This window comes from Peromyscus californicus, unplaced genomic scaffold (assembly GCF_007827085.1).
Source record: "Peromyscus californicus insignis strain IS unplaced genomic scaffold, ASM782708v3 Scaffold_13__1_contigs__length_99412109, whole genome shotgun sequence".
Classification (NCBI taxonomy): Eukaryota; Metazoa; Chordata; class Mammalia; order Rodentia; family Cricetidae; genus Peromyscus; species Peromyscus californicus.
This window is the reverse complement of record NW_026294424.1, coordinates 62185918-62198633: the sequence shown is the minus strand read 5'-3', so window position 1 is coordinate 62198633 and position 12716 is coordinate 62185918. Positions and strand designations below refer to the sequence as shown.

The 12716-nt window shown below is 39.6% G+C and overlaps 1 protein-coding gene across 1 annotated transcript in view; it reads right to left on the bottom strand.

The window, feature by feature from the left end:
• Window positions 1-12716, bottom strand: part of Grxcr1 (glutaredoxin and cysteine rich domain containing 1) — a 114529-nt gene that overhangs the window by 1942 nt on the left and 99871 nt on the right. Inside the window, exon 3 of the mRNA XM_052735907.1 lies at window positions 5329-5394. Within this exon, the coding sequence (XP_052591867.1) occupies window positions 5329-5394 (66 nt within the window). The remainder of the gene's footprint in view (window positions 1-5328; window positions 5395-12716) is intronic.

Genomic DNA, 12716 nt, shown 5'->3' with positions numbered 1-12716 from the left:
AAGGATACATTCAAAACTATCAAGTTGGTCTTGTTAGCACACACTTGTAAACCCAGAACTTCAGAAGTAGCAGGAAGATAAAAAGTTTAAGATAATCTCTGTCTGTATAGTGAGTTTGAGGCAAACTTAGGAGATGATAGATAGATGATACCAAGGCAGACAGACAGACAGACTGACAGGCAGAGAGAGAGAGAGAGAGAGAGAGAGAGAGAGAGAGAGAGAGAGAGAGAGAGAGATGATAGATAGCATGTCTTATATAAGAATTGCAGCAACTGGACAAAACAGATATTAAGCCAACCTATAGCTTAGAAGAGAGAGCAACAGCATCTGGAATCCAGGACTCTGTTACTGCTGGGTTGTAAATAGTTTTAGCTTCTTAGTAGAACAAGATTGCCACATATTGCACATAAAAATAAATAATATCCAGTTAAATTTGAATTTCAAATAGATCACAAAAAAATTACATAAACATATATATTTCCCTGGAAATAAAGTACAAAACATTCATAGTTTACGTGACATTAAAATGTAAGTGGGAATCAAGCTTCTTTGGCAGACTAACAGGGCAGGTGCTGTCAAGCAACAGGAGGAATGTTTGGAAAGTAGCTGTTTATCAACCAATGTAAATTATTTGGTAGTTTTTAAAAATGTGCCTCAGCATTTCAGCAACAAATATAAAAAAAAAAAACATCAGGTAGACTTTATCTGAAACCAACTCCCACTGTGTCCTGGGACACTTGTGCATGATGAAATTTTAAAATAGCATATAGTTTTCCCAAAGAATGCATTTATGATGACAAAGATGAGCAAAGCCGAAATAAAGCATGGGCTCTAGTCAGCCACCTCATCTCATTCTCTCCTGTCACTCACTCACCCTGAACATTGGGCTGTCAGTACATAGACCTCAAAATTGTAGTGCAATGGTATTAGAATTTATTTTACATCACTGATCTGAAATAGAGCCTACAAAATTACTTTTGATGAATAAAAACATGAAACGTTAAATCCACTAGTACCAAGAGTCTACTCTAACTTCATAATTTATCTGAAAATCACAACCAATGAGTTTTCTAAGAGAAAATTAACATATCAACACTGAAACCTACATTCTCATGTTGACAGGGTCACTGGTATATCAAGGCTATCCTAAAAGCCTGGCTTCAGAATCCTTGAATTGTAAAATGAGATCTTTGATTACTCAGTTATTGACAGGATTCAGTGAACTAATCCACATAGGACAAATAGAAGGCTGGCAGGCAAACAGTGAGATTAGATTTGTAAGCCATTATTTTATTAATAAATCACTACCTTAAGTCATATGCACCAGCTGCTGTCTCCAGATAAATTGTTCATAGTCACATGACTCAACCTTATCCTCTTACGCTGAGTTATTTGATTTAAATGCATCAGTATTAGTTTTCTGGTCTAAGAGCTTGCCCCTGTAAGGGGAAAGTAAATATGCCTTTAATTCATTTGTTAATTTTGATAGTTATGGCACAATGATGAAACTATTCTAAGACCGCTTCTATTCTCATTTTTTAAAATAGCTATTTCAATGACAAATGAGAGGCAAGACATGGCTTTTGTGTCATGTAAATCTGGTCCACTTGGCCTGTTGCTCATGTGCAGGGATACAGACAATCTCCATCAATACATCCCAGCCACTCAACTTGCCAGAGAAATGTTCACTTGAACAGTATACATGGTAGCTAGGATTCTTGAACCAGAAAATGTAAAATTGTTTGCTTATTTCCTTCTCTTGGCCCCATACAGCCCCTAAGCCTTGTTCCTCACCTTCACTTAGGATAACTGCTAAGCCTTGAACTTGGACTAGGAGGACCAAGAGCAGCTGTATGACTGGCATGTGGTACCCAATAATACAAATCAGAACCGAATAACCTATCTAATGTCTTACTATAGAATAAACAGTTGTCCATCTTCTAGGATGTTCCATGAGAAACAGACCACGGTGTTAGAACAGCTTATTCCCTGCACCTAATACACTAGATAAATTTCTCGACCAGTCTTGTGTCATGTCATGATAAAGTCATATGTCCCACTTACCTATATGTCATTTGAATTGAGAGTCACAGGAGCATAGCCTTATGATTAATATCCTGGCTTTAGAGTCAGACTGATCAGATTCAGGAATGAAACATTTTCTGTAACATCTTGAGCAAGTGATTTAGTCTGTTTCTGTGCCAATTCCCTTAATGGTGTCATGGGAATAATAATATAACCAATTTCAATCACTCAGTATATATAAAACACCAAGTGTATTACTTGCTACACAATCAGGATTTAAATGTTTCCAGCCCTGTGAATATTTAACTCCTGCCAAAGCTAACCAGAGTGCTGGATGTTCATATTTGAATATTGCATCCTCATCCACTTTGGTTGATCATCTAATGCTTCTCTAGGGCCTGTCTCTTTATCTAGGTTGACTTCTATTAAACCCTAGTTCCCTCATAGGCAGGATTTCCTAGATGAGACAATTCTCTACCAGTTTTACCCTTCAGACAAGGGGTCCAACCAAACTGTAACACCTTACAATGTCTATAACAGTAGAAGCCAGTAGCACACCACCCTTTTCAAAACTAGAAATAATCTTAGTATTTGCATCTTAATTGTACTGATCGTAAAATTGAGATAAACTTTAAAAAGATAAAAAATGTTTTCCCAAAGCCCTGTAAGCTGAAAGAGAAAGAGTGTTTACATTAATCTAGTATGTAGATATTAAGTGACAGAATAAAAGAACCATGGATAAAAGGGGATAAATGTTCAGAGCATCTAAGTCAGTTGTACATCTGTACAAAGGAAACTAAGGAGGTTCATTCATCCTGTAAGATTCTAAAAGACGCTACTAAAGTATGGCATTAAAATGCTTGTCTTGGGGGCTTCTATTGAAGTGAAGAAACATCATGTCTAAAAAGCAAGTTGGGTAGGAAAGGGTTTATTTTCCTTACACTTTAGATTTGCTGTTCATCACCAAAGGAAGTTAAGGCAGGGACTCAAGCAGGGCAGGAACCTGGAGGCAGGAGCTGATGCAGAGACTAGGGTGGGATGCTGCTTACTGGCTTGCTTCCCCTGGCTTGCTCAGCCTGCTTTCTTATAGAACCCAGGACCACCAGCCCAGAGATGGCACCATGCACAATGGGCTGGATCCTCCCCCATTGATTACTAATTAAGAAAATGCCCTACAGCTGTATCTTATGCAGGTATTTGCTCAATTGAGGCTCCTTTGTCTCTGATGACTCTAGCTTGTGTCAAGTTGACATAAAACCAACCAATATAATGCTATCGACATAAGGCTATTTATATTTAAATTTGGGTCAAAATTATACAAAATTTAAAATTCCATTTCCTTAGGAGATATAAGCAAGAGAATCGGGAGCTCAAGGTCATCCTCAGCTATATAGTAGGTTGGAAGCCAGTGTGAGCCAAATAAGACCCTGTCTCAAAAAAAAAAAAATCAGTTCCTCAATCACACAACCTTATGTTACAGATCAATAGCACAGGCAGGCAGTGGCAACTATCTTGGACATTTAAGGCAGAAATTGGTTCCATTGTGGAAACAAGAGCTATGAGAAAAGGCTGTCTTGGAGAGGTATGCAGCTGCTAAACTAAATGCTTTCAATGGTCACATATCATTATAAAATCAAATCAGGTGTATTCTATAATACAATTTGCATAATATTAAAATGTATTCAGAAAACTATATAACAAATAATATTCACTATGCAATTTTTGTGGGTTAAATAAAAGATACACATTAAACTAAATTAATGACTTTATGGAATTGAAGTGATCTATAGGAGCAAAAAGAAAGAAAGAAATCTACCTATGCAAATATTTTTATCTGAATGGAATTTTAGAGAGGCAAGTGCATACTCTCATTTGATGCCTTAAGATATCGGGACTCCAAGGAGTGAAGCTACATGTCCAAAGTCATATGACTATCAGGGGAGCTGGACTGCCAGGTGAAATTCTCAAATATTCTAACCATAATACTTCAGAAATTACAAATTGTGTATGCTAAGGAAAATTAGGAAATCAGATCATACCATATTTTCTTCCTACATCCCCAGAACACTCCATGTTCAGAAGCACTTTCTCTGTCTGCCACCTTTATTGGACCACTGTGTATAAATGTAATGCAATGGCTATTATTAGGACAGAAAATTAGCTCAGAACTTTTGTGAGCTACTGTTCTACGCAAGCAAATCTTTGAGCAGACACGGCTGTCCCCCAAAGGACGGTGCTCGGAAACCATAACTACTCAAAAAATTTGTCAAATGAGTGAACACATCTTGTTTTCCTTCTGAGAAAGACTAAATATCAATAAAAAAAAATAACTGTTAAAATCAAGGAGTGTGTAGCTCATTTGGAATGTAAATCAAATACCCCAAAGAAAAATGATAAAAGGAATCCTTTGGCAACCATACAATATGAAGAGTCATGGAGATAAGAAGACAGGACAGACTCGAGAGTTATTTTTAAAACTAGTCCTATAGATAGAGACTACAGACCTTCCAGGTAGTGAAATGAAATGAGGAACTGGAACAGTAACAATCTAGGTAGACTGAACTCGCATAAGTGAGTGGTTCTAAGGGAAGTGGAGAGGCCACATAGCTCTTACTTTTGACTGATGTAGAGGTGTGGGAGAGAATCAAAAATAAAGCACAACAGGAATGGACAGTAGAAGCATGTGGATGCTGGCCTGCCTTGTTCACCTGGGAAAGCTCTGGGTAATTACGAATATATAATTTTCACTCTTAAAACCATTTCCATCTGGATGATAAACCATATGGTCTCCCTGTGTGCAGGAAGAAACAGGCTGATACAATCATTTACCGGGAAAATGCTAAAAGTTTCCTGGTTGCACATTAATTTAATACACTATATATTTGAATAATTGTGTCTCTCATGCTGTAATTGTAAAAGGTAGCAACAAAAATTAAAAAGTGTGTCTTACAGAAATAGTTTTTCCTTTTCCTTCATCAATGATGAATAAGTCCATGGGAATAAGTGTGTTTTAAGACAATTGTCCAGCTTAATACCTCCTCAACACCTCTATTATAGAGAATTAGTCTCAGATAAAGCCAACTAAAGAGTTCAGTTAATAGGATGAGGTTGTTAGAAGCAGATATTTAATTCACCCTAGATAGAGCAAATGCAATGGCAGGTGGTACCCAATTAAAATTGTCCCACATACACCATCATGTATTTGTATGAACATGGGATAAAAATTCAACTAGGAAACCAACTACAATCAGAATGTGCTTAACATTTTGATTACTAAAAATAAGTCGTCCAAAGCACAATTACCTCAATTTTGGTTAAGAGGTCTTGCAGTTCTCCTGATTCATTCATTGACAAAATTTTCTCAGCACCCTATTAATCAGAGGGGTAGGGACAAAAGAAAATGCATTGCGTTAGTATTTGAAAAGCCAAAGTCATAGCCAGGAAAGGTTAACTCACGAAGTAATGAACGCAGCCTTCGCCCTCAGCTCCGAGCACACTTAGAACTCAAGGCCAAAAGGCGTTGCTGGCACGTACCCACTCCTGTGTCAAGGGCCGGCGTGGGCACTGAGAAGGCTGCCAAAGGGGGCACGCTCTGGGAAGTACTAGCTGTCACAACGGGTCCCGACGGGCATGCATACGGCACGCCCATGGACCTAGCGCCAGGCCTTCTCCCTGGGAAAAGGAGCTTTGAGCCAGTCCACAGCCTGGATTGTCTCTGCCCTCTCCTAGTCTTCCTGGGCATGGCCCTGCTTACAGTCACGCATGTACCAATGACAGCTAAGAAAATCACCGTCATTAAACCAGCACCGTTGTCAGAGAGCAAACACCATCTCCTTTGACACAGTAGACTCCACTAGTAGCCGAAATTGACCCTTAGTAAAATTAAATAGCAATCCCAAGGTCTCCTAGAGAGAAAGCATAAAAGCAGTCGGAACACAGGCAGGGGAATTGCTCCAGAGCTGACGTTACTGCGAAAGTAAGAACAGGAGCCATATAGGCACTTTCCTCCACATCTGTCGTGGTTCTCGGAACTATCCCAGCTGGCTCTCTTTTCTATATTCTACTTAGCACTCTCCTATTCCACTTCTCAAAGCACAGGGAGGGGAAGAGGAAAGTTTGGGTAATTATTACTAATAAAAGCCTGAGCCCACCTCTACCGTGCTCACATTGACTCTGCACTGCTCAGAGTAGACATCTAATCAATGACCAGGTCAGGGAGGAAGAGTAAACCACATTTTTATATTCCTCTTTGTGATAAGCATGGCAAATACTCATGTAAAGAAATAATAAGATCTTAGCTCCCTCCCATGGGAATCAAAGTATATTTTCTGTGAATACATATAAAAGAATGGTTAATTTGCACAATGAAAGAATTAACGCTAAAAGAATGATATGTTGGGAAATCCCAACACGGGCTAAAGATCTGCTTGCTAAGGCTGCAGAATGCCTTCTGGGGTTAGGGGCATTTGGTCATTTGATGACTTGTTCAGGTCAGGAAGAATGTGTGACTTATCTAAGGAGAGGCAGGTTAGTTCCCTGTGTTGCCTAGGAACCTCTCTCCCTTGTTTCATTTTAGTTTAGTCTACATTCTAACACATATCAACATCAGAAATGTCAAGTCACTGTATTAAAATCCACTACAGACGAATGCACAGGGAGACAGAAAATGCACGGAGCCTAGGAGGTAGATTATATTCATTTATTTGTTGATAGTTTCACCAGGCACACAGGCAGACGTGACAGTCAGCATGACATGGATGACAGAAGCCCATTGCCAAAACATTAAAGGCAAAAACTTAGAAAAAACCGGTAATATTTTAGTTTTGTAGCTTTCCATTTCTTTTCCTGAGTTAACCAGGCTAAAATGGGAAAATCCTCCGGGGAATCTGGCACAAGAAGTAAGGCAGCAAGAAGAATATACACCTCATTTTTCTCAAATGAAAGAAAACGCACCCCAATGATGGCAAACAAAATGAATGCCCCATAAAAGCAATGGCCAGTCAGCTTCCCAGCTCTTTTCTGAGCAATGCATTTTGCCTCCATCAGTTGTGCAGAATATGCGCTGAGAATGGATCTAGTTCATTGCCTTTAAATGCATGGAATTTTCTTTTCATCGACCAAATAATTTCCGGAGCATAGATTCTATCTCACAGAAGATGGCCAAGCTTTGTTGATATCAAGGTCTGTGCAAAAAAAGGCATGATCCCAATCGGCAAGATAACTGGATGTCTAGTGGACAGGTGGTGTGCCAAGTGCTCACGATTTTTGAATGGTTCCCCAGTTTCAGGGAGCAAACAGCTGAATACCTGCTGCCCTCCATCACCTGCTGCAGCCCAAGGGTCTCCACAATTCCTACTCAGCCAGTGCTCAGATCTGTACCAGGAAGTCAGGTTTCTAGTCTGTATACCACAGGCTGAGCCACAATAGTAACCAAATTGTCTGGGTCCCTACTGGGCCCCACATCTCTGGCTTTGACCCTTGTAAAGTGCAAGATCTTGGAGTTGAGATAGAAGTCTAGGATCCCTCTGTCTGATCCAAAGAGCAGTAGCCAGAATGAAGATCTCAATCTAACTGGGTCATTTCCTTCCAGGTTGAGGTTCAGAGCACTGATGATGGAGGACTCTCACTGCTCCGCTCTTTACTGCCTTTGAGTATTCCAAACTTTCATCCACTCCTTTTTTTCAGTCAAACGAATCCAAACTATTAACTGGCTTACCAAAGATACCCATGTGTCCACAACAGAGAGTGTACCACCTTAAACACTGATGCTCTTGATAAATAACATTTTTCTGGTTTGTATTTGGCTAAGAATAACACGGTTTGATGTTTTCCATCTATAACTCTGCCATTTAATGATAAGCTACCAGAATTTAACCATACTGTTATGTGGTCCAGTTTACCAAAACTTCCAGGATAACTTTATCAGTATATATTTTTCATTGATTTGGAATCATTTTCTTTTAAAATAAATATAATCTTGAAAAGGATGATAACAGGATAATAGTAATTAGTGTATTATAGGCACTTAGACATTGCTGCAGAGTAATCAGAATTATCACAAACTTTAAAAGGAACTAAAGTTTGAAGAGTTTGCACCGAGACAGAGGGAGAGGGATGGAGGAGAGAGAGAGAGAGAGAGAGAGAGAGAGAGAGAGAGAGAGAGAGAGAGAGAGAGAGAGAGACTACTGTTCCCTTCTGTACTGAAGGCTTGCTGACTACTGAGGAAAAAATACCCACAACTCTTAGTCTGGGAACTGTGAGAGGGGTGTGGTTACGATTTGCTGTTCACTGAATTCCCAGGAAGGTCAAGTGAGTGAATGGCACTTCACACTGCGAAGACCAAGGACCCTATATCCACCTTGAGCATGCCAGAGAAACTGAAGAGAACTACTTTAGTTTAGTTCATTTTCAGTGCCGTGTTGTATCCAATTATTACCCTGCACTGTGTGGGCCAGGATAGGTTCTGTCCCATAAATATTAATGAATATACACACATATTCATTGTATAACACATAAATGCCTATGTTGTTTGGGTTTTATTTATATTTACTTATTTATACCACTTCATCTTACTAAGAACACAACTTAAGTAACAGATCTATATCACAGCATAATAAAAAAAAACATTGAATAATATTTCAAAAAATACATGCCCAAATGACAGCTATGATTAAGGCTTGCACTGGACCCTCAATTACATCCTCAGAAGAAACAAAGTCCGTCTTAGCACAGGAGTCTAGACACCAACCCAGGGAAGAGGTGAAATGACTCGTACAACAAATAATATCCTTGCTTTTTACTGACCATAAAAACTTTTTGCTTTCAGTAAATGCTATTAGAGAAATTGCTCTTGAAACCAACCAGTAAAACTTTTAGCCTCCTGCTAGCTTTAAAGAGGATTCTTTTATTTCTCACTTAATTGACTCCCTGCCACGAATTAGTCTCCGTTTTGTTGCATACCCCACGCCGCTCGTCAAACAGCCTTCCCATGACTGACATAAAGCCCACACCCTCGGCATGACCCACAAATGGCAGCATTGCTGCTTGACCAATCCTCCCAGGGTTGTCTCTCCCTACTTCAAGTTCCTGAATATTTCCCCTCCTCCTTTCCTTAAATTCTACACACAGTCTCCATCCATTGCCTCAACTTTCCTCTGTCCTTCTCCTCACTCACCACTAGGAAAACTGCAGTAAGTTCTTCAAACCCCATGAAAATGCTAAGTCTATAGAAAGCATCCTTGAGATGCTCGGGAAATTCGGTCATCCTCAGACCACACTTGTCACACCGCACAGCAAGCTGTGATGATATCCTTAGGTACACAATGTTCTATGTACCATCAACAACTCATGAATATTTACTGTATTATTTATCTTCAAAACTGTGCAGTAAGTACAGCATTTCATTTTAAACAGGTCTTTCTTATAATCAACACTATCTCAACAAAGGTAAGCATGTCAGGGAAATACCCATGGCATATTGTGAGGTGCAAGAGCTCATGATAATGTGGCTTCATGGAAGAATGTCAGCTGAACAGAAAAACAAGCGGGTGAACACAGTGGAGCCACTCCCAGGTCACTCTCTGGAGAGGACCGGGAGGCCAGGACTCAGAGATCCTGCCTGGTAAGTAATCCTTCTGCTGTGTAATCAGGAGAGCAGATGGCACGTTTGGCACTGAAAAAGCCCAGCTAGAACCAAGCGCCATGCCTGCCAAAGGGTGTGCTCAATTAGTGTCTGCTGCTGTGATTGCCGTGCCCACCGGAAATGGGAGTTCACATCCACTCTGCTTGGAAAGGGGCCACATGATCCTAGCTGATGAAGTGAGTATTTCCTCTAGGACTCAGCTCTGGATCTTCTCCAGTGTGTGCCAAGCTCCACGGCATCTCTGGAGTTCTGCATCAAACACTCAGACCTGGAAACAGTACAAAACAGGTGTAGCAATATCCCACCAGTGTCAAAACACACAGAAAAGGCTCCTGTGGGTATTCTAACAATAAAACAAACAAAAATAAACCATGGTTTTCCTATGTCCCAGCAGGAACGCTTAGCGGCAGAATTAACTAAAATAATTGACTTATTGAGTAGTTATGTAACACAGACCCCTGGGAGGGTGGTCAGAAAATTGCTGCCAAAGACAATGTCTTTAGTTTTAGTCAATTAGGGTTGATCCACTATTTTCAGTGCAGTTGAAAAGTACAGTTTTCTAGGGAGGCCAATCCTGACTTTTCATAGCAAAATTACATCATCAAAATGTAGGGTCATGGGAGTAGTTATTTCCCCCTTCTCTGAAAGTCACCTTTCCTCAAGTTAATATCAAGTTAAATGAACTTGATGCTATTATAAGTCAGTTTTTTAAGTGTAAATATTGATGATTACATTAGCAAAAGTCTGAGGATTGTTCTCCATAATAGATTCAAGATTTTTGCTTGTTGCCTGCCCAAATTCTCTTCGCATAAACTGATTTTTTAATGCAGTAGTTAAGATCACTCAAGTAGCACAGATTTAAATTCTAATGCCTCCATTTACAAGTTAACTTTCACAGTTAACTGATGTGCTCTAAGATTCAATGTACTCATCAATAAAATAAGTATAATAATGACAATGAAGTTGCAGGGACACCATGAGATGAGAGATAAGAGTATAGAATTGTGCATCATACTTGATTGGGAATTCAAACACTAGTCATCAAGTGCCACTCGTGGAAGTAAATTCCTAAAGAATTAATGTCAAGCACACAAAGGTCAGTCCACAAACAAATAATGAAAGATTTGTAGAGGCCAGAAAGTGTTTTCCATGAACTTAGATGATGTTACTATAAGTTGAAATATAACATAATGTATTTTTTTAAAGGGGAAAGAGTGGTTGAGCTTAATATGTGTTTATTCCTCATGATAGATACTGGAAAAAAAAAAAAACCTAAGTTTGTGGTTTATTCAAAGCAAAAGTGAGGGAATGGAAAGATTGTTCCCTTTCAGAGAACTTAGCTCTCAGAACCCCTAATGTCGATCACAATCAGCTCTAACTCCAGTTTCGCGGGGCTAACACCTTCTTCTGGCTTCCACAGGTTTCTGGAAGCAAATGGTACACATATACTCACATAGACACACACACACACACACACACACACACACACACACACACACACACACACCAATCAATAAATCTTCAGTAAAAAAAAAGTGACATGAATTTTTTGAGGATTCTTTGCCAGGCTGTGAAAGTTTTCAGCTCAGTTGTAAGATGACCAAAGTGTTGCTCATTATGGGAGATTTATCTAGCTTTTAGTTAGGGTTCCCTGAAGAGTCAAAAACAAATAAAAACCTAAGAATAATTAGTTAACAACATTGCTGAAAACTGAAAATTGAGTTGATTGCTTTTCTGGAACAATATGGATGTTTAATCAGTCAGCAGAAAAAATATTTGAGGAAGATTCACATTGCGACAGTAATTGAGAAATATAATTAGATGATCAAAATGTCAATTAAAATTCCATTCATTGGAAGGAGTTCCAACTTGAATGGGCTCTCTTCCCATATGAGAACTGAGGATATTTGAACATGGATTGGTTACTGAAGACAGAGACTGCAGAGCTTACATTCAACAGACTCTTGCATTATTCATATTACTCACAGTAAAATGATCAAAGGCCCGAACAACAAACACACCATACCCAGCTGCCACCACAGAGGACTTTCTCATGGTGCATTTAATGGCCCAAAATAAAAGAGTATCACATTTTAAAGGTTTTGCAACAGTAAAGAAGCATAGATCGTCTAATGAGAGTTCTTTTTAAATTCACGATGAAAACACAATCTAGCCTCTAAGATCCTAGCAGGCAACTAATGGCATGCACACACACACAAAAAGATATCATTAAGGAACTTTCAATAGAGGTCCACAGTTCAGAACTGTAGACTTGGGTGATGCACAAAACACCTGTCAGCGTTGGAAAATGGTTATTCAAAGCTGGGGAGCTCACTGAGAAGCTATGCTGCTGTCCACCCTGTAAGAGAAGGAACCACAAGGAACAAGCTAAGAATAGTTCAGTAGCTGTCCAAACATCATCACTGCATGGAAGAAATATTTGAATCAACCATCTCAACTGGCTAGCTTTATATCAACTTGGAACAAGTTAATAGTCATCTGAGAGGAGGGAGCCTCAATTGGGAAAGTGTCTCCATATGATCTAGCTGTAGGTAAGCCTATGGGGCATTTTCTTAAATAGTGATCAAGGGACGGGGCCCAGCCTATGATGAGTTGGTGCCATCCCTGGACTGGTAGTCCTGGGTTCTATAAGAAAGCAGGCTGAGCAAGCCATGAGGAACAAGCCAGTAAGCAGCACTCCTCTATGGCCTCTTCATCAACTCTCTGCAAGAGCCCCTGACTCCAGGTTCCTGCCCTGGATGATTTCCTGTTCTAACTTGCTTCAGTGATGGACTATGATACGGAAGTGTAAGCTAAATAAACCCTTTCCTTCCCAAAATGCTTTCAGCATGATGTTTCATCACAGCAATAGTAATCTTAACTAGGACAAAAACTGGTACCGGGATAATGGATTATTACTATGATAGACCAGACCACGTGTTTTGGGAAGGATTGTGGAAGGACTTTGGACCTTTGGGCTGGAAAACCCACTGAGTGTTCCAACCTTGGTGAACTGTTCTGTGGGAGGGTGAAAGACAAGAATGGTAAG